A 23,095-nucleotide genomic window follows, 5' to 3' on the forward strand; every position below is an offset into this window, starting at 1 on the left:
TCTTCCTGTACGCATGTGTTAATGTGCACAGTTTGTGTGTAGTATGAAAAAATCGCTTCAAGCCAAAATTGATTCCATTTTGATATTTTATGTTTGCAGTGTACGCGCCTTTCACCTATAGGGCCTTTGTATGCTCTATTAATGCTGCTTAATTCATTAAACGTAATGTTATATTTTACATTTGCACTTAAATGTCACATTGAAAATTACAATTTTGTTTGTGGTGCTTTTTTATGTTGCCACCATTTTATTTTGTTATGCAGCCCAGTATAATTTGCACAATAGCTGTTGTAAAAAGAAAAGAAAAAAAAAAGATGTCCTTATATTTTTCAAATACACAAGTCAGCATATTTTGTTTATTTTACTCTGTTACCAATGAGAACTGAATTCTATAGAAAAACTATAGTAACAAATAAAGGTTATGCACTATGGAAGTATCCAGTGTTTTCTCTTGTAACTGCTCAAGACAATTGAAATATATGAATGCATTTTATGTAAATATATTCAAATATGTGCTGCAGCATTGAAAAAGGCAGGCAAACCACAGTCACCCCTCTGTCCTTAATGCTGCTAAAAGAGGGGAAATGATGTGATGGGACAGATATGTTTTGTCTTTGTATGGAGTTCATTGTCTGACTTGATCAGCAAGAAGACTTGGCGGGGACACTGACCCTGCTGGATGTCAATGACCTGACTGTTGAATTTTTAATGTTTGGGAAAAGTCTGATGGGGAAATTTTGTTGTTTCAGTGAAAGGATCCAGTGTGGCCCACTGGGTAACAGTCTGTTTTGGTGTTTTGCAACTACATGTATGCCAAAAGGCGTGCTGAAAACAGTGCAAACAGTTTCTCAGTGAAAACGTAAACCTGAGGTTAAAAAGCTCCTTCCGGGCCGTTGTATAGGGGAGAAAGGTGATGATAATTCTAGGGGCCCAGCGCCCAGTAGGGCCCCCAAAAACCCAGTAGTCTAATCTTTGTATGACTGAATTATTCTGCTTTCAGCATTCAGCAGCTTTCAGCATTCACCCGTATTTCCTTCAGGAAATGCATTCTCTAGTTCTGCATAAGACCCTGACTAATACTTATATAGTAATGCTGCATTAGCATCAAAACAAAGTAGGCTATTTTTTTTTTGTGTTCCGTTGCGTTGCGTACGAACTGATGAAGCCCATTGGATAAGAGGCGAAACGTCTTCCCAGACAAATACAAGTCCAGTTGCCTACGATTCAATTTGCCCAGAAAAGAACGATGACCTGGATGAATGAGAATAGACAAAGTATAGGCTAAATAAAAAATGATAATAGCTACATACGCAGCCTAAAAAAAAAAAAAGTGGAAAAGTCAGGGGGTTAGGGGGCCCACTTTTGTCTTCTTTCAGGGGGCCCAGAATTCCTAGCAACGGCCCTGCTGACATAACCAATGAGGTTTGGAATTCCTTTTTTCTTTGATAAGTTAGATAAAAGTACTGTAGAGAGGTTTGGAACTTGCCAAAGGTATACCCTACCTCCAGTGCATGCTGGGAATTCATGAAAACAATAACTATCAGTACAAAGAATTACTAATATGCAGGATATCACACACACACACACACACACACACACACACCTCCCTGTTACACTAGAGGTCTCCAAATCACTGCACCACTGTATTCGGCTGTCTTGTAGCCAGGGTGGTGCTTCCAGCATTTGTCCTGCAGAGGGAACTCTTGTTGCCTCTAAAAAGACTTTGTCATGATATTGGGGTTATACAGTTGTGCCTCCATATGAATCAGGATCAACAAGTCTCTTTGACATAACCAGGAAAAAGCAGGTGTAATAATCGACATTAATAGTGAATGTTATTCAGCTCCTGTGCATGCCGGCCCTTTTGTCATGAATTGCTGGAAACCTTTAAACTGAACACATCATTAATGTTATTAGTTCCACCTGTGCAGTGCTGGAAAGTGACTGATTATTCATATTTTATGCTCTGAACGACGGCCACGAGTGAAGTGTAGGTTACAGTGGCTGCAGAACTCAGCATGCATGTGAATGGAGACACAAAACAGAAGGTGCCATGTTTAGTTCTTTTTGGCAGCTGTTTCCAAACTGTGCTGCATAAACAAAAACGCTGTCACTGACGGTAAAAATGCAAAGAGCATCAAAACCTGAAGCTGACATCACTTCCTGTAATAATATGCATACTGCAGTTCAGTGGAAACATTTTCGAGATGGAAATGACATGAGCTCTGCAAAGGAACAAATAAAAATAACTTTGTACGTCACTAAAATAAAAACCTTTCTGTGGCCCTGAAAGAAGCTGAGAAAAAAACTCTTTCTAAATCATTGAAGTTCGATCTCATTGCTTTGAGACTCATTAATCAGGCTGTGGAGACATTAGTCTTAATCTGGTGGGGATGGTCTCACCTCTAATGAAAAGATGTGATTGATTGCATTATGGGAAGTGTAGGATTCAGAATGGAGACTACAGTCTCTGATGACACTTCACCACTGAAACCAAGACCACTGATCACTGAGAACTGGGTCAAATTGACACAGATTGGGTTAATATAGCAGTGACCTTACCAAGTGCATGTGTGTTCAATTCAATATTTTTATATTGCTGGTGAGTTATTTACTCATAGTAATATAATATGGGTGTCCTGGCCCAGTGATAAAAGACACTGAGCAAACATTTTACCCATAATTATTAGTTGCACAAAGGTTTGTGTGATATTCAAAATCAAAACTAGGAAGAACAGACATGTATCTTGTTTATAACATTTCCATTTATAATATCCTGAATGTTTTTTTTTTCTATATATATGTAATATTTCTTATCCTATATGCTATTTTATGTTATACATTGTATCTTTGTTTTAATTTTTTGAAGCACATTGAGTTTATGCTTGCCGTATGAAATGTGCTATATAAATAAATTTGACTTGACTTGACTTGGACACCATAGTATACGTCCATACAGTGTATTAGTACATATTCTAACAGTTTTAAATCAAATACCATTAAACCAATTATTCAAATCATCAAACATGAAAGTGCTCAAGACAAAAAAAAAACATTTAATCTCTTTATCAAAATCTGTTTTACCACACGTGACTGAAAACCGTATTAAACATACTGTATAATCCTAAAACAAGAGCATTTTAATGGAGCAGTGTTTTAGATCACAGCAGTGTTTAAGGGCGTCAAGATTCGGTCAACCTGAGGGTGGATCACAGGTGACCACTCCTGCTCGCACACGTACAACAACCACCCTGATCTTCTCTGTTTCCTGTTGGAGCATGATGTGGTTTGACTGATCAGCAGGCTGCTTGCCAGGTTAACCTCATCATGCATTCATCTCTATCCTGGCCTCCCTCTGAGAGACACAGAGATGCATTGCAGCTCTGATGCTCGGTGTGCATGTGCATACTGTGTTTTATATTAGCAAAGCTCCACCAAACCAAACCACCTAATTTCCTGGCTCTGTGCCTGGGCTACACAGATAAATTATCCCGGGCACCAGCTTGCTGTGCACCCCCCTCCGGGCCAGTGACCCCCCTTTGGGAGAAACTACTGAGCAAAGGTCCACCGCATTTATACAAGCATGGCAGGAATTATCTAATTCAGATCAGAGGTGCATAAACAAACATTTGTCTTCCACTTCATGCAGATGTTAATAAGAGGCTGGGCTGCTTTCTCTATGAGTCAATTAAGACCATCAAGAGCACAGCAAGACACCTTCAAATGCAATCTGTGTTGTGAGCTAATGTCTTTGTAACAAACAGCAAACCTCCCATCTTGCATGTGCTGTGCTGCAAAATAAACTTTACATTCAGTCGGAAAAAAGTAATGCTTGTCATTTCCTCAGTAAGAGATTAGTGATAAATGTGTGATGAATTATATGAAAAGTGTTGCTGCAGTTATACCGCATTGGAAGTCCAGGAGGGCTACAGTCGGTCACTCAGATAACCACTCTCTACAACTAGTGAGCAGAGAAACATCTCAGTGTGCACAACAAGCAGCGTAAGACCACATCAGGCTCCTCAGGGCACAGTGGGAACAGACTCTCTGTCCAACACTGGACAGTAAAAGACTAGAAAAAAAACATATCCTGGTCTCAAAAGCAACAAACTGCTTTGTACAAACAATCCAGGCTGCTGGAGGTGCTCAAATAGCGTGGAAACTCACATGAAACTCCACCCCTGTATGTTGTGTATACCTTTGAGTATCACTGTCCTCTTGTCTCTCTTTAACAAGTACATACATAAAGGCCTAAGATACACGTGACATCATGAAAAAAAAAAAAATTGTCTCTTGTGGATGTCCCGTTGCATCTGTATCAATTTGTGTCTAACTGCATATTTCCATTGACCTTTTATATAACTGTGCCATTTCTAAAAGCCACTCAAGAAAAAGAAAAAAAATCTGTTTCTACACATATTCATTTTAACTACTACTGCTCTGTGAGTGTAGTTCATATGTGGGGCTAGAGTGCATGTTTTGTGGCTAATGAGGCTGAGAAGATGAGCCCCAGTCAAACAAATAAGTGACGGTCCCCACTCAGTCACCCACCTAGTTGCTCCTAACGCACTTTATTGACCAGTCAGGCAGCAGAGGTGACCCGATGGCTCTGAAAACAACAACCACTTAGGCAACATATATGAGATCTGCCTCCTGCTGGGTGAAGGGCTCTTATTGTGTATGATTCATTTTATGTGTGCGTGTCAGGATATATTGGAGAAACCAGGGAGGGGGAGCACAAACATGTTTTTAAATAACACAAAATGAATATTTTTTCTCAACAGAAAGGTCTTTGGGATGTGTATACTGAAACCGACTGTCAGTGCTCATAAAGAACAGATCTTCTCTCAACTAAAAAGTGAAATATAATTAAAGTGAATGTTGATCTCTAAGCGACTATGATCTTTGTAGGTGTGATTCTGTTGAAGACGCTGTACATTGCTGCTACCCACACGAGACTCCCTCTGTGGCTGTACTGTGCCGATTTCAATACAGGAAATGAACCTGTTATCAGTTGCATCTAGTTTTTCACATTTGACAGAGACCCACGTCTATGTTGAGATATTCTAAATGTCTTTTTCTCTCTTTTTCTTTTAGGTGTTTTTCTAAGACATGCTTGAACATTTTATGTATTCAGTGCAACGTGTGAACCAGAAAAGTTTCATATGATATTACTGTAGCAAATACTCTCTAGGCCTATTTTTAATTATCTATACTAAAATAAACCACATATTCTTTATAATCAAGCACTTATGGTGACGTATGTGATGGCCTTGGAGTTGGCATCCAGTATTGTTTTCCACAGCTGCACTGAGTTCTTGATCTGTACACTACAGCCTGGCACAGTGTCAAGCACTAGTATCCATTTGTTGGCATTACATTTTGGTTTTGCTGAGCTAAGCTTGTGCAGCATTAAGGGTCTCAGCCTGGGGACCATATACATAAAAATATATTCATGCAAACAACTGCACAGAGACAGAAGGAGACTACGTCAGACCACGGCCTAACTGTGGTCGTTTGGAACCACTACAAACACCTTGAGATGTGGTCACATGACACAATGTTGTGTGTTTGTTTGAAGGCTTGAGGCCTTAAAAGACCTTTAATCTAATTTAATGGTTTCCTTTTATATCGATTAGGAAATGTTCAGAGTTACTGCCCTACTCACCTTTAGTTAAGTCACCATCTGTAAAAACCCATCTGCAGTTCATTCAATGCAGTTAGCTGAGACACTGTAGAGACTCTGTGAGTCACCGTAGGAAGGAATGAAAATGTGCCCTGATAATGATCAGAAGTCGTGGAGAACTTTTAATTGGCAGTCTGACCTGGGCTGATAACCAGGAAACTATATGTGAGCAGTGTGTTAGAGGCACAGTATGCTTTTAGGTAATGTGAATGAACAAGAACACATTTCATTCATTCGCGGCACTTCCCACAAGTAAATGCTCAGATATAATTTACGATAACAATCGCATGACTCAATAGCTTGCTTTTTATTGCAGCAATAGCCTACTTGCACACTCACACGCACAGAAAGTGAATGATTCAACTAAGCAACACTGATCAAATCTTCAGCGTTAATAAGCATCTCTTTGTCAGAGGGGAACTGTGGTTAAAAGTAGTAGCCTTGTCAGTTCTGGTGTTATTGGTGTTAAATCTGACTTCCTGGGTGATAAATGTATTGAAAGCCACACTGCAAGGTACAGCATTGGTGACTCATATAGTGACTGTCTCACACATCAGAGGTGTTAAACAGGTTTGGTAAAGGACAACTGAACAGAGGCACGCTCTGTGATCTCAACCTCCAGTTGTACTGGCCTGTGCGACCTGGTTTGACCTCTGAGAATCTGGACGAGAGCATGTGGGCTGCACACTGTATGTGCTTAATGAGGGGTGTTTATCCTGCACAAGCCTCATTCCTCACCACCAGCCTCACGGTTTAAGATGCTCCGTGGCACTGGAGCTGAAGACAGTAATGACTTCAAGTCATGCTAGGTCAAGTTGTTTACAGTCTTCTCAAAACAAACTAAATGAGCCGAAAAGATCTTCCAATAAAGGTAAGGAGCTGATGCTAACGAGCAATATTTCTCCTTATAAAGCTGCTTTGATAAAGACACGCAAAGGCAATTCTGTTTTTCATCCTTTAATTGCAAGTTCACATGGTGATTTATCCACTGGAAAGGGTTACTTAGAAAAAAAACTGCATTCTTTCAAAAATATTTATAATTAATAATGAAATGTAACATGCTCAAGTATTTTTGAAAGTTTAAACTCATTTGTGCAAGGTAGCTAAAATGCACTCATTGTGTAATTATTTTCAATGGGCATCAACAATAATAGATGTGGTACTTTTTACACCACAAGATTCACTGATTATGATATCAGGATATTCTGCATGTCATGTCTATGCACTTTAGCTTTTCACCCATCATTTACAGTAATGTTGAAATTCAATTAATAGAGAAATGAAATGATGTGCGAAAAGCAAAAAAAATTAATGATAACATGCAAATTCACATATATCATTTGGTGACTACACACACAAAATCTTTCAAAATGTACAATTTCACTCAAATTCATGTTTAATTTAAAACTTTTACTATAAACTAATGGCTATAATCCTCAAGCACAAATATACACTAGAAATGCAAAGACGAACGAACAGGTCCAAATATCAAATAATTGAATTCAGCATTAATAAAATACAAAAAAAAAGAGAATACACAAAAATATGTACAAAACTCTGCATGTCAAAAATGAAGATTCAATACATTACTCACTGAGGAAAATGTCAGGAAAAATCCCTTCAACACTTCAGAGGTAAGATATTTTGAGGTATGAGTGGTACAGTGTGGTCCAAATGTCTGAGACCACTTCCTGTTGGACCCCACTGTATTACATTTATTGATTCAGGTTGGACTGACATATGTAAACAACCATTTCTAACACAAATTACAAGTCATCAAAAACCTTCATATACAAAAATGCGCTGCTAAAGAAAATAATATGTACAACACTGTACGGCTGAGTGACCCTGAACACCTTCTTTGAATTGTGTCTGGCAGAGTAGGAAACTCTTTGGTGCGTAAAAAACACTAGAGCTAAACTTTGAAGACTGGTCAGTTAAAAATTGTATCATATCCACCCCTGTTCCCCCTGGATCAGTCAGCATTAGTCAGGTGAAAATTTCCCAAAATTTCCCTTTTTCAGAAAGTGATAAAAAAAAACAGCTTTTACTTCAACTGGATCAACATGACTTTGCAGTTAACCAAAGGCAGGCTGAAATGTGTTTCATACATTATTATGATATCATAATATCCTAACCCCCAGAAGTTAGTGGAGACTAACTGAGATTAATATGGACTTTCTGCAAACTGTTCTCAAAAGGCAACATGTCTAATATATATCTGTAATTTAGTTTAAACTCAAATACAGTATATACATTGTACATTGCATCGGCACATATTTTACAAGCATAAAGGTACAAAGCAAAAATTGAACAGCTATAGATTAAAATAAATATCATACAGTATATGCTGGATGAGTTAATTTGACTTAGAGATGCAGCTTGTCTCACACTCTAATGGCATCTAATGGTGAGGAAATATGGCTGAGCCTCCTTCCACAGCACTGAAACACGTCATGTTTCTGTAAATGCTTCAGACATGCATAGGCCAATCTGAATATTTTTAGATTTCATTGGTGTTTTTTTTATAATCTGCTATGCACATGTGCTTTTGTCACTATACATTTCCTCTGAGTTTTTTCAATTGCTACTTAATAATATTAATATCACTATGCAAATGATACACTGGTATGAATAGCTGCTGTGTTAGCCTCATTTAAACCCAGCACTAGTTATTTTCATCCGATGGTCATACGTTTTGAGAGATTTCTTAAGATCTGCATTTTTGTCAGGTTCTCTCTTATGTAATATATTCTACTGTATATCTTAATATGCCACTAATCAGCAAAAATAAACAAATATATACATATTTCCAGTTTTGGACAAGCAATTGTAAACAAGAGTATAGTTTGCAAATGCAGACTTGTCAGTTTCTCTCTTTCTATCTATATCTGAGTGATAAACGTATTTTGTTTTGTCTCCTCAGCGTAAAGTAATAAAATACTCCACTATGCATAGTGCTGCAGCTCAAACAAGTACAATTTTTAAAAAAAAAATGTAAAAGTGATGGTGATGGTTTCTTTGGATTGACGTTTCCTGCCTCTGAAGGAAGGTGAGCACCGGCTTGATGGTGAAAACCTGTGAGGGAGGAGAGAATACGTTACCTGGAGAACATTTCATTTGTTTTGTAATTACTGTACTTACTGCCAGACTCGTTCTCACCTGTTTGTGATGGATCCTAGCCCGACACCCAGCTGTGTGTGGTGGTCTTCACCCTCGGCGGAAACCCATGAGAACCAGCTGTGGGGTCAAAGTTAAAGTCCAGTGCCCCACCGTCCATGAGGGTTTCATGGAGGACCGACTCCATGTCGCATTCTAGCCGCTCGATGGACATGTTGTCCAGGTCGCTGGGCAGCCGCTCCTGATGACCGTGAGGGTGAACCGAGTTCAGTTCCCTGTAGCCGTTGCTTCTGCCGTAACTCACCGAGACATCGTTAGTGTGAGCTGGGTGTCCATGGGGCGGCTGCATGCATGTCCTCAGGCCGGTCATTCGAGGAGGGGCCCCTGAGAGACTACTCAGGCTACTCAGCGGGATCATGTTGCAGCTATTCAAGTCTCGTGAGGTTGAAGGACGCTGGATATGTATAGCTTGTGGACTTAGGTGAGGAACTGGGTGACTCTGAGGAGGATTCATCATTTTTACTCTACTGTGAGCTCCAGCGTGGCTCTGGCTGCTGTAAGTGGGCATTAGGCAACCTCCCCTCCCAACCTGAGACACCAGCGTATCCCTAGAGGACATCATGTCCCTGCCGGCATCCGCATCCGTGGTCAGCAGCTCCTTGAGGAGGCCGGCGGAGCAGATATACTGGTTCTCGTAAGCCCCAAAGCTTGGCTTGGTCTCCGCCAGTGTCTGCATGGGAGCAGGGTTGGGGTTAGGGAGCGACTTCATCCTCGCCGGACCGTACATGCACTTTCGGTAGTCCTGTTGCGAGTGTGGGGTCAAGCCCGGCGAGCTGTAGGGGCCGCTCTGAAGCATGGCCGCACTGGAGGAGTGTGAGGAGTCAGAGCCCAGCGGGGAGTTTTTAGGGGACAGCAGGTTCAGGTTATCCAGCAGATTCTCCATGACGTTCTCTGGACCGCACTGGACCAAGGACCCGGTCACCTCGGACAGGCTGGGCAGGGTCGGGGTTATCTTGGTCCCCGGCGCTCCAGGATACATCATGTGGCCGTCGGGCTCCCCCAGGTCTTCCTGTTCAGTTGGGAAAGGTGAATGGTGACCGCTCAGAGTGCTGGCATCGGAGCTGGTGCGCGTCCTGAAGGAGCTCCAGGTTTCAAAGTCCTCGTTGCTGTGGGAGTTCGGGCTTCCCAGCCAGTTGGAGTACTGGGAACCAGGACTGGCAGCTCCGCCCTCAACCCCTTCTTGTAGCGCCATCTGGCCCGGAGAAAAAGAACAATACCTCACATAAGCTGTCATAAACAACAGTGTGTTATGATGAACTTGGATTCAGGAGACGTGTAATGATAGACATCCACTATCTGATTATTGTATAAATAAAAGGAACTGTACCTTTTTCTTTGTTGCCCTTCCTCTGCTCTTGGCAAGCTTACTGTTGTTGTCCATGGAGGCGGCTCTGCGTCGAGGTGACTTGCCGTTCTTTCCTCCTTCTGGGTTCAACATCCACCAGGAGCTTTTTCCTGTTCCCTCATTCTGTATGCGCACGAAGCGACTGTGCAGGGACAGGTTGTGTCTGATGGAGTTCTGGATGGCAGAAGAATAAATTAAGTGTAATTTGTCTGTGGATGTCATTAGTCTGAAGAGGCATACAACAAAACTATTCTTTTTTTCAGTGGTCGTTTATGGTGGCATTGGGCATCTATGAAGTGTTGTTCAAAGGTTTGCAATTTACATGCCAACAGTGTGTTACAAAAAGTTAAAGGGATAGTTCAACATTTTGGCAAATTGGCCCATTGCCATAATCGCTATAGTCATAGCAGTAGGTTCGTTACCTTTAATTGTCGGTGTAAGCTATTTTTAGAACGGAGGAGCGGAGCGGCGAGCTGCTCAGGGCTATGCTACGGAGGCTAAGGGAATTTCTTGGTTTTCCTCATCAAACACACAACCTAACAACTCCAAAAGGCTGTCGTGGACAAGTTGTGAGCTGCACAATCACCACGCTATGAGATAACAACGGAACGTTATGAGACGGAGCTGTTTTAGAGGTAAATTCATGCAAAACCGCTGATACGCGTTGCGTTCAGGGACAGTTTTTCAGCAAGCAGACTCTGTATTTACCCTGTATTTACCTCGAAAACGGCTCCGTTTCGTAACGTTCCATTATTATCTCATAGCGTGGTGAATGTGCAGGTCACAACTTGTCCACGAAAGCGTTTTGGAGTTTTGCGATTTTGTATTTGATGAGTTTGATGAGGGAAACCAAGAAATTCCATTAGCCTCCGTAACGTAGCTCTGAGCAGCTCGCCGCTCCGCTCCTCCGTTCTAAAAATAGCTTACACCGACAAATAAAGGTAACGAAACTACTGCTATGACTATAGCGATTATGGCAATGGGCCAATTTGCCAAAATGTTGAACTATCCCTTTAACTCGTAGTCTCTTAGTCACCTCTAGTTGCTTTTCAATGGGAACTAAATGAGAGGGTGTTTGTAATGTTTCATACAGAGTGGAGAAAAAGCTTAAGAGGCTGAGTGTGATGTAAAATCCGGCAGATGAACGGCACGTATACATCCACATCCTCTGCCAACAATATTATGTCTACTGAGCTTTTTCCACTCCCTCCTCACGCTCTTTAGCCGCAGAAACAGTTCGCTCTGGAGCATGGGACCCACGGATGGATGGGATATGTGGTGGTAGTTATTTTACTCTAAATAAAGGATTTGCTGCCTCAAGGTAGCAATTTGGGTTTTAATGATTTCACCTGAATGAAAACGGAAACTCGGGTTGAAGGATAAAGAAATTTTCTCCTCTGGCATGAAGAAGTATTTCAGCTTTTAAGATTATGTATGTTGTTTATCTTTTGTGTGTGCTTTTGTTTGGCTGGTCTGTTGCCCACTGGCCCCCTCACAGTTTGAAATGTTCATATGTTTCCTGTGATTTCCACAGTTTTATCAGCACAGCCCTATCCCCACCCTTCCACTGGGAGCAGCATCGCTCCAGCAAACTGAAAAGACAACACAAGAAGAGAATATTTTTAGCTTTTAGGAGACACGCTACAGAAAATGTTTGATCAGAAACATCACAGCTGTTGGATTATGCTCACAAAGATCCAATGTTGTCTGTGTTTCGTCTCAATGACGCAACTGAAATAAGTAATTCAGAAAGCATTTCTTTGGTTTTACCCAAATGGCCTCCTTGTTTTTTTCACTGTGGTCACATTTGTCCTCCTTATGCTAACACAAACACACCTAAAGCCTCATTCAGCCCGTTTTCTCTAATGCTATGTTATGAACCTTAAAAAGGATGCGAAGGCACCTCCTGCGGTAATTCTCTCAGGAAGAAAAACAACGATGATTGGGGATCAGTGAGACGGTCACGCAGGACACAGACGTAGTGTACTGTTTGGTCTCTCTGGACAAACTCTTCCTCGTGTGCAGCTGATGGGTGTGCTGGATGGAGGCTACAATAAAACACCAAAGAGCAACACAAGACGAACTAGCAGGGAATTTCCCCTAAATACCCATGTGAACCCAAAAGCAGCTCCCTGCAGTTAGTAAAGCCAGATGTCCCCAACCACAGGATTCACCAGGGATGTACAAAGCATGGAGATAAAGACACTCACTGAAAACAACACACAGATTGTCTGAGTGTGTCTGTGAAGCACTGGTCTTGGGCTGTGGACAAGCTTTCAGCAGACACATTCAGTTCTTATTAATCATCAGAATTTGACTCACATTCAATCATTACTAATATGACATATACTGTAATTATATCTTCCCAGATTTTGATTTATTACCGAACAGTTCATGTGAATAATTGTGATGCTTTCCAACAGAATAACTATTTCATGATGAGGATAGTTCAGTGAGGTACAATACAAAGTAAAGTGTAACCATGGCCACCAGACCAAATAATAATAGAAACTTAAACTCTAATTTATGGATGACTGGCCCTATACATAGGCAGTGGACCACGGCAAAGTTCAACTTCAAGCTATATCAACAGTAGCCCTCTGAAGCCTTATCCTGAGAGTGGGAGCGGTGAGCAAAAGGAGGTTACAGAGTTCGGAGTGAGGATGGGGAGGGTGGCAGAGTGAGATGTTTTTGCTGGCAGAGCCGGGGTCAATGAGTTCACTGTGTGCTGAACACGAGCTCCTCAGCCGGCGCTGACAGAGACATGCAAACAGGTTGAATGGAGCAGGAACAGAGAGCGGAGGAGAAGCATCAGATATGACGTGCTGGGATGGACGGTCTCCCCTCTGACTCACCACAACAGAATAACCCCCACCCCCAACGCCCCCCACCGCTCCACCCAACCCCACCAACCGGACTCCTCCCTGCTCTTCCACTGACGTTTAAATGAGGCTTCCTGTGTCAGAGGACATCCTGCACAACCAGAGGTGCGTTAGGTGGAGTCGACACAAAATACACGGTTTACTCTGACTTGTCTTCGTTTACTTCATGACCTTTTCTCCCCCTTTTTCTGTCTTTCTTTTATTTGATCTCAAACTGTAAGCGAAGGCAGGAAATGAGTCATTAGTGGAGGACCTGAGATCGGAGCAGCGCGCTGCACAGACCTTTTATTCTACTCACGAAATGACATGTCTTGCTCACACATGGCTGAGATCACTGGTGATATGCAAATGTCTGCAGCCTCTGATTAGAGCCCACAATAGATCATGGACTGCATGACTGGGCCCTGAGAAGAGGCATTCTCTACCCCGCCTGGGATAATCCTTGTCTGAGACAGACCTCACCTCAGCCCAAAGAGAACAAAAGACGTCCCCTGCGTCACTAATTCATGAGGTGCCCCACTCGCATATTATTTCTCTGAAAGCACGACCCAAGGTGCATTATATGTTGCATTGTGGCTAAATGTCTCTTAAGACGTTTTGTTATGGCTCTCACGTTTAACCAACTTTGAAGACCTAAAATATTTGCACCTGTAGCTGCACGACAGCGGGGCGTTAAGAAATCTATATGATCCTCACTGACCTCTCTTAGCAACCAGGGCATTTCCCAGGCACAGATTATGGAGGGCTGTAAGTGACGTACGTTTTTAGGAGGGAGGATCCATTGAGTAGCTACAGCAGTGGTCCAACACAAGCTATAACATACATACATACATCACAGTTATTACAAAATATTGTAATATATTGCAGCTTTGCCTTTGTCTTTAGCCAATCTCAACTTGGGGACAACATTCTTAATATTTTTTTTTACCTTTAAATTGATTTTCAACATCAATTTGGTATCATTCCTGGCTTTTCATCAGCCCAAGTTCTCTTAAAATTTTGACCACCATATCTGTAACAAATCTAACGTGTGAAGGAATAATGTCGCTCTGTGAAGGAACAGCATTTCTTTCTGAACAAAAACTGGCGCTATACTGAAGAATGTGTGAGTTTTAATATCACATGGGCCCTAAGTCATCTGGTGCGAGAACACCTGACAAGGGAAAGGTCTTTTTGCTTGTGACAAAATCTATTTTCAGTTTGCCCTCAGAAGTGCCATAATGCTGGGCAGCACGCTGTAAATGCAGGGCAGCAGAAACCTGTTGTCTCTCTGCAGACGGAGCTGTTGCTGCCCAGATGAGAAAATTGGCTGGACTTAAAAGACCTGCATTAGATTACGGAGAGACCTCCACCGTCTTACAGCTCTTCCAATTTACCCAATGATCTCTTAATCATCTGTGATCAGTTTCATCAAGGCTCACTGCAGCAGTACGAAGTGACTCCTCCTACTGGACTTCAAAACAATCCAATCGACACAGCTGCTGTTTCTTGTGTAGCGAAGCATGAGGCTTGCAGTAACGGTCGCAGGACAAGTAAACAAACAAGGCCCAGTTGCAGGGACAGGTGCAGCCTCAGTGAAAGTGGCCTCGCTTGCAATTGGTCCCAACATTTCACATTCAGCACCAGACAAAACCACAGACAGGACACAGGATCTCCCAGGAGGCTGACTGCTGGAGAGCAGCTGCTTTTCAAATCAGTAACTCACTTTAATATCATTGATGAGGTCTGATGTCGAGCTAGTGGTGGTGAAGGACTGAAAGGAAGAAAAAGACTTTCTCCTAATTTGCATTTACTACATGCAAGACTAAAATATTACAGTGAGACTACATTGCTTTTAAGAGAGGATGATTTTTTTCACTAGTAAAATGCTGAACTGCTAAATGACAAAACGCAGACTTGCTCATTTCAAAAGAGTCAGAAGTTGTGTGATGTATTTCATGGTCTGATATGACAATTATCTTACAGTGACTAATTTTAAAACTTTGATTACGTCTGTAATGTACTGATTTCTAACGTTATCACCGTGCTACTGCTAAGATATGCTTTACCATGTCACAAAATAATATTTCAGTGGGTTTATTGCAAAAACAAAACGAGCAAACACACCACGTTAGTTGAAATGTTCATCTGTGAGATACTAAAACATGTAACAGAAACAAGGTCAGCAAATTACAGTAGTAAGTTGTACAGCAATCCCGCAAATTGGTGAATATTAGCTAACATTAGCCACAAGCAGCACCAAACTAAGTAGCTCTGTGGCTGCTAAAATCCATAAGTAGGCTATATAATGGTGCAATGGATTTCTCATTAGTCAACCTATTCTTTGTAAGAATGAGAATGATTCATTTCTTCTTAATTCTGTGGTTTCACTTCGAGCTAAATGTAATTTATTATGCGGTTATTAAATGTTATGTAACCATTTTATTACTTCTAATCAAGGCATCGTTGACCTCAGCAGTGGGTTCAACTGCCCTCCAAGCATTGTTTCCGAGAAGCTGTGCAGAATGAGGCAAAACACTGGAAGAATCCCCCATAAATCAAAACATCAACAGTGAATCAAGGAAGTTTGCTAATCTTGCCTGTAACCACAAAGAAGCTTGGCTGTGGCACACCAATCTGTGTGTGTACGTGTTGGCTGGGTCCTCAGCCGTGTAGGAAATAATACTTCTGTTAACTAGCTGATTGTGCGGCTCACGTTGTCGGTGCCAACAGCAACTTCCTATTAGTGTTGGACAGTACGTCTGAAATTAGGAATCTCTGTATCATTGATTATTTTTTCACTAGCAATACATAATATAGTCTATGTTCAGTTTGTTCCACTGGTATGCATGACATCAGCTTAACTCTTTGCACATGAAATACAAAAAACTTCACAGAAAGCGCAAACAAAACAATGTCGTCTTTCAAAACTGTTGTCACGCTGCTGCCGCAACAGAGCAGTCAGATATCTGGGGTGAATAAAAGAAAACAGAGCACTTGCTGAGATTACAGTAAAAGTAAGAGCCACTTCCTGACACAGTCTTCCTGTGAACCACCCCCCGCCCCCACTCTTCTCTTCTGACCCAAGTAGTGCAAACCGAGTTGAAAATGAAAATGAGCCTGAGAACAAAGTTTTCTGTTACAGTTTTCTGTGGTAAAAAGGTGAGCACCGCTGCTGCAGCAGAAGAAGAAGATGATGAACCCTGCAGACCATGTCGCCTCTTCGTGGCTCCAGGCACAATGCAGGCAACTTCATTAACACTGAGCATCAAACTGACTGACCTACTTCTGCAATGGCTTCAAAGTGGGACCATGAAAGGGACCGGAGAGCTTTGTGTTGGGAGTTTAGATAAACAAGGAGGGGGGGAATTGAGAATATAGACACAACTACGTCCTCACATGATGAGCTGTTGATTACAACAAAAAAAAAAAAACCACACAACCCCAATTAAATGATATGAAAATATCCTTAAATAATGAGGCGATTAGAGACTTAATCTCCAGTCTTTATCAGTCTGTCACACATTCTTTACACACTTTTCAGGCTAAAAAGGCTAACTCATTTTTACAAGATTTAGCCGCTAATCTCAATCACTTCTGACCCTGTTTCTCTTTCTTTGCACCATATTTCTTTGCTTCCCCCAGCACAATGTCCTTTATATTTTGAATAAAGGCTTTGAGGCCAGGTTTCTTTTTGTGAGCATAATATACAGGGAGGATTATTATCGTGCACAGGCTGGAGGTCAATGCAGAAACCGACATGCCACAGATTCCACAGACTCACACATGTGTAGACAGCAGACTGTACACAGGCCTCAGCCCACTGCCAGCCAGTCAGCTGACAGCTCTGCTCCTTCCCTCAAGCCACGATCGCTCCACTTTAAAAGCCCCTGCCCCAAGCCTCCCTTTCTTCATGGGGTTACTTGAAGCATTCAGTGGGCCTCTTAAGTTCAGGGCAGACCTCCCTTTTTAACCTTGTGATCCAAAGACAAATAGCTGGCAGTTATTCAGGTCTGTTTTATCCTAGCCTCTTTCAGTAGCTGCTGTCTTTTCTTCTGGCCTGTGTCCCCAAACTGAGTTCATGGAAACATCTCTGAGGATGATTCATTTTAAAATGAATTTATAAATAAAACATTAAAAAAATAATTATAATTTCAAGTTCACAGCCAGGGTTTGTCACATTAGCATGCTAAAAGCAGCTAACAAGCCTCTTTGCTTTAAGTACATCTGAGACTGGTGTGAATGTCAAGTATTTACAGTTGTATTTAACAAGTTGGTACCAGCCTCCCTGATGGTTCCCATTCATTTCTACTGAAGCTACTTTAGACAGAAAGAGTTTGTTTCTCGACATGGATGGAACTTGCAATACAAAGAAGAATTATTGAGCATGTTTGCAGCTGTAGATGTCCTGTCATCACCAATACAAATACGTCTTTTATAATGATGATCTGTCAAGAAAATGGTTTTAGAGCCACAAGGGATTTTTCTTCTTCTTTTTTTTCTGCCACAAGTGGCTCCTGTGGCCAAAGCTGTATGCCAAACCAACTGATAGTTATCCGAAATTTTGGTTAAAATCACAAACGTAAACCTCACGTTAGTACTTGGAATACATTTCCATTTTTTTCAACAGTTGTTGAGCTGTGTCCATCTGACTGAAATCTACTCAACACTTGTGTATCCCACATTTATACACAATTGTAACTTATTGTTGACCAATTTAATTGAGACCATAGGAAATAGGATCAAAGTCAGAATAGGTATAACTGTCCTCCGTTGGAGGGTATTCCAGTTCACTGACACTGTCATCTACAAACATTATTTAGTACACGAGCATCACCTTTGATTCTGCTATAACTTGCACTAAATCTGGGCTGCACGACAGTATGCATTTTACCAACTCCGTAGGTCCACTCGTGTCCCGTGATCGAATGGACGTGGAGTAGATTTTTCCACAGAGCAAGTCCACTCATCCTGAATAAACACTGTCTACCACTAATTTCCACATATGAAAACATGAAGCACCAGGTGGCAGCAGGCATGTAGGGGCTCCTATGACATCTACAGGCCTTATATGAGATTTGCTTTTCTTGCACATTTCCTCACATTCAACAAAGTACCTCAGTTAAAATATTTAGCATGTCATTTACATGTTTTGAAATGAATAGAGAATTTCACTGCCAGTTGAACTCTGTGGTGTTAGTTCCTGTTCCATCATTCAAGGTCACAGTTCACTGAGAAAAACAGTGGCAGCACCAGTAAGATGGTAAAGTACCTCAACATGCTGCACACTTCCACCCAAACACCCACTGATATCTCAAGGGAACCAGTGCTCCCAGTTAGAGGCCCTCTGTGTCTCACTAAGCGGGCCAGCCACACCGTTTTTTTGGAGGGAAAACAAAAAAAAATCTCCACTGACATGAGGGAGACAGGAAGCTCTAACAGCACCAGTATCGCCTCCATCCTGCCCTCCACCCACCTACAGTTTTCTAGGTGGAGTTGTAATAATCACTGAGGTTCAAACTGAACGCCCTCCACCCACCACGAGGTCTCTGGCTTATCTCTGCCTGTCATTACAACTCATATATGTGGATTTTAGAGTCAATACAAAGGCCAGGGTGTGACAAATACATAATAAAGCGGACTGGAGATTTCTTTTTTTACCATATGGTGAGAAGGCTGAGATGGAATAAAAATGACTTCATGTAGAATTAGATGCACAAACATGGTCTATGGTCTCTCCCTTCTTTTTTTCCAGTCCTGACCCTCGTGTTTTGCAGGGCGGGGATGTTAACACATGGCACTGTTTTCCATCCACTAGGCAGGAAATGCATCATAGTTCATTGTGGGGGGACTGTCGTGTTTTTTTAACAGGAAAGTGTAAAAATAACTATTAGCCGGTGGTTCCAAGGCCCGGTGAGCATGCCAGCATTCAGAAATGCAGAGGCTGGAGCAGAGATGTGTTTAAGATAAACAAACTGGAGCTGTTGTTTTGGATGAAAAGGTGTTTGCAGTTGTATTAACGAGAAAAAATAATTATAAGAAATGAAAGATTATCAGATGAATTCAGGTTGATTCCACTGTGGGACTTAAAAACTACTGCACAACTGCAGCACAGCCGACAGAGTGATTGTATCAGTGCACTCTATATTATTATAACACTGCATCAGGGGCCAGGACTACATGGAGCCCAGACTCTCTCAAGATAAATGGCATCACAGGATGGAAAATTATCTTAGGTGAGATATGAAGATTGTGATTACATGTACATTATGTCGCCACCAATCCCAGTTAATCTGCAGATATGAAGATGTGAAACTAAGCATGAGATAGTAGCACCTTATGTTGCACAACCATCACGCAAGGGGCCATCACCAGGGCTTCAAACTGGAAAAAAAACTTAAGCAATACAAAATAAATATGTTGTTTAAAGAGCTGCAGGGATAGGTCCAATAATTTAGAGATCTTGGTCCTTGGCCCTAAAAATGAACAGTCTGCAGACTCTCTGAATTTCTCTTGAACAAACACAAACACCTTCAGCAAAAGGCCTGCGAGAGGGCACGGAGGGAAGTGACACGATAAAGAGCTGCAATCCCTTTCTCCAAGCTGCAGCATCCGCTGAGGAAACTCTAGAAGACAGGAACACAGAGATATGAGCGAACAGCTCAGGAATGGAGGATGTTTGACGTAGTTCCCAGCATCCCTTTCAACCAGCCCCTTCCCCTCCGACACACTCCCCAACACTGATTGAACTGTTTGTGTCGCCTCCTGTTATTGTCGGGTTAGCTCCGAAACGTTTACTCACACACACTGCCTCCCTGGAAAATAATCTGTTTGTTTTCCCACCGACCAGTTCACCAATGTTAAAGAACATGTGAAGGAAGAATCACAGAAAGAGGGAGCTTTAGCAGAGCCATCAGTCATGATGCATGCTGTGATCAAGCTTTCATGTGGGGTGTAAAACAATGGAAACTATATTTGATTGAGGTTCACAAAGGCATTTCCTGCCATAGCTTTAAAATTACGACTCACAAGGATGCAGGGGTTACAGGAAGGGCTGAAAACTGAAGTAAGAATTTGACTCAGATTTTTCTTTTGTGTGCGTATGTTTCAATTAGCGTCTGCTACTGTGTGCAGATAACTTTCTTTCTTTTGTCCACAGTTATTTTTTCGACCTTTTTGGCTAACTTCACCTCATTATCAAGATCTGGAATAACATGCACCTTTATGGACAGTTCCTATTTCTAATGCCTTTTCAAATACCTAAGGAACTTAAGGAAATGTTGTACTACTCTATTCTTGTGACACCCCTGCTCCTCCATACTTGTGGGGCCATCAGACAAATGCTCTTCCATCTTGTCCCTTGTACTAAATATTTCCAACACATCTCCAGCTTCAAATTTTCAGGACAGTACGGGATTTTCCATGAGTATGGAAATGCTGCACAGACCATGAGTCAGTGTGTTTTGCAGCAACATTGGAAAGTCTGCTCAGGAAAAGCCATATCTGAAACCTGCATCCCTGTTATTTTCCAAAATCTTTATTATTTTTTGCAGGAGGCTGACTAACCTGTATGGAGATAAATATTCCCAGGGGGTTGGGTGTATGGGATGTTTACATTCACATGCCGCCTGGTGCTCTGCTGATTTAGAGCTGTATGTTTTCTCACTGACACAGCAGAGAGGCGTGCACTGCCACTGACAGAGGAAACCGCTCCGAAACTTCAAACGTTACTGAGATGCTAAAGTTCTGCAGCCAAAAGAACAATCAGGGTGTTTCTGAAATCACGTTAATGGTTCATTTTATCACCGTCTTACAAAAGAAACTGCATTTACACTCTCTCTCTCTTTGAAATGGGGAAATGGGAGAAAAATTGTAAGAATTGTTTCCTGTTATTATATTAGCGTACTACTCATGCCTGGTGTGTGACCATCACCACTTAAGCTGAAATAAGATTCAAAGTAATATTGAAAAAATGTATTCGTTTCTGGCAGAAGTGACAGTTTATTTTGAGTATTACAGTAATTTTACACCAAGCATCTCTATTAGTCATAACGAATGGAGAGTAATGATGTGACATTTACTGCATTAACACTTTTACCAAACCAGGTCAACATACAGGTTGGAAAAGTGCTGGTACTTTCTCTCTATCTCTCCCTCTCTGAGTTAAAGGTGTCAGTCACATCACACCGACCACATCACAACAACTGAGGCTCGTCAGGTAATCTGCTGTTTACAGTCGACAGAAAACAATTGCTGTGACATCACCGACTGCAGGATATAGGAAAAAACACAGATGTTTCCAAAACAAAACACCTGGAACTCTGCCATCAGCGATGTTTTTATTTATACCTGTGATTTTCTTACTGTGACGTGACATAATAAAAGGCCCATAAATCCACTATTTATCTATAACGCATCAGCAGAGCAGGAGGAAGCTGGTTTCTGAACTTCTGTGTGTAGACTAGATGGACATAATTCCCAGCATCTGTGAACTTCTCTCACCATAACTTGCACAAAGTGTAAAAAAAAAAGTGCATTTAATGATCTGATAGTAAATGGTTTGTCTTTTGATTTCTCCACTTCCTACACAAGAACAAGAGCAGATCAGGGATCAGTAGCTGTGTTGTGTGAACAGTGCTGTTCCTATCTGTTGCATTCAATTTACACTAAGCACTCTGCACTCATTGACCAATATAACAAAGGAGTGAGTAGGCTATCTACTCTTTAAAAATCATTTGCTTTGGGGCCATCTGCTACTAAACTGTGTGTTTGAGTGTTTATTTTTAATTTGACAAATGCAAGAGGAGTAAATGTTGTTTTTTTGTTCTTTTTTAAACCCTGCACATATAAACCCTCTGAGATTCATCCTACACCACTGACGCTTTAATTAAGACACTCACCTTCCAGCCCGCAGAGCTGTTGCTGTCTCCTTTATCCTTGAAGTAGGGCACACTCTTGACCATCCACTCGTAAATCTGAGACAGTGTCAACCTCTTCTCGGGTGAACTCTCTATCGCCTTGGTGATCAGGTCGGCGTAGGACATGTTCCCCCAGGCGTTGCGACGGGACGAGCTGTGGCCGCTCTTCCTCTGCCCGGAGCCGCTGCCCAGGGGCGCAACGCCCGGAGGAGGCACCTGTTGCTGGGGAGGAGGCAGCTGCTGCGGCCCCGGGAGCTGCTGCTGCTGCTGCTGCTGCTGCTGCTGCTGGAGGTGATGATGCTGGTGATGGTGGTGGTGGTGATGATGAGGATGCACGCTGTTTCCGTCTCTACATTGAAAATCATTGCAAGCCACGGGCTGTTTCTGCTCCGTGTACTCTTCGTAGTCTTCCTCCAACAAGCCGAGGTTGCTGATGAACTCGCTGTTTCCTCCCGGCTCCTGCTGCACCGACGGCGCCGGGGAAGATGTGTTGGAGCCGGCCGGGTCGATGAGCTCCGGTCGGGGCAGCGGCCAAGTGCACGATCGAGGGCGAGAGAGAGGCTCAAAGTCCGGGTCTATGTCGACCGTCTGTGTCTGTGGCGGCGGTACCTCAGCCATGTCAGGGTCAGACCGACTGTCACATAGACTTACACGTGAGATATGTAAAAAAAAAAATCTAATAAGCAAAACACACACAGGGAAAATAAAGGGGGAAAAGTTGCAAGGAAAGGCTCACACAACAGACTCCAGAGTGAAGATGCCGCAAATTAACTGAGGTCTGCAGTTTAAAAGTCAGAGCGCTTGTTCCGTTCAAGGTCTTCACTGAAGTTCACAACATCCTGCACCGACTAGTTGCAGCTCTCAAGTCTGGCGCTCTCTCTCTCACTGGTAAGTAGTAGTACGGAGTCTGATGGTGCATTCACGGCCCACTCACAGGCTCCGTCTTCTGGGTTCTACAACTTCTACAACTCTACAACTACAACTTCAAGTACAGAAATCATGCCTAAAATGAAATCTGAAATCAAATGTATAATGCATGTGCAATTATCTTCTTTAAAATTGGCTAAGATAATTTATTTGGATATTATTACTAATACCACACAGG

At 42.1% G+C, this 23,095-nt stretch overlaps 2 protein-coding genes across 2 annotated transcripts in view; one reads left to right on the forward strand and one right to left on the reverse strand.

The window, feature by feature from the left end:
* LOC146974478 (leucine-rich repeat neuronal protein 4) overlaps positions 1 to 23,095 on the forward strand; it is a 236,219-nt gene that overhangs the window by 151,493 nt on the left and 61,631 nt on the right. The gene's annotated exons all lie outside the window — the stretch shown is intronic.
* On the reverse strand, positions 7,063 to 22,859 carry LOC146974486 (forkhead box protein O1-A-like). Its single transcript, XM_085797896.1, has 4 exons — positions 21,973 to 22,859; positions 10,194 to 10,385; positions 8,849 to 10,058; positions 7,063 to 8,764 (listed from the first exon to the last, which is right to left on the reverse strand). The coding sequence occupies exons 1-3, from the start codon at positions 22,606 to 22,608 to the stop codon at positions 8,865 to 8,867; spliced, it is 2,022 nt and encodes a 673-aa protein (XP_085654022.1). The 5' UTR covers positions 22,609 to 22,859; the 3' UTR covers positions 7,063 to 8,764; positions 8,849 to 8,864.

Source organism: Trachurus japonicus, chromosome 14, assembly GCF_045865225.1.
Source record: "Trachurus japonicus isolate A0001 chromosome 14, Traja_1.0".
In the NCBI taxonomy this organism is placed as follows: Eukaryota; Metazoa; Chordata; class Actinopteri; order Carangiformes; family Carangidae; genus Trachurus; species Trachurus japonicus.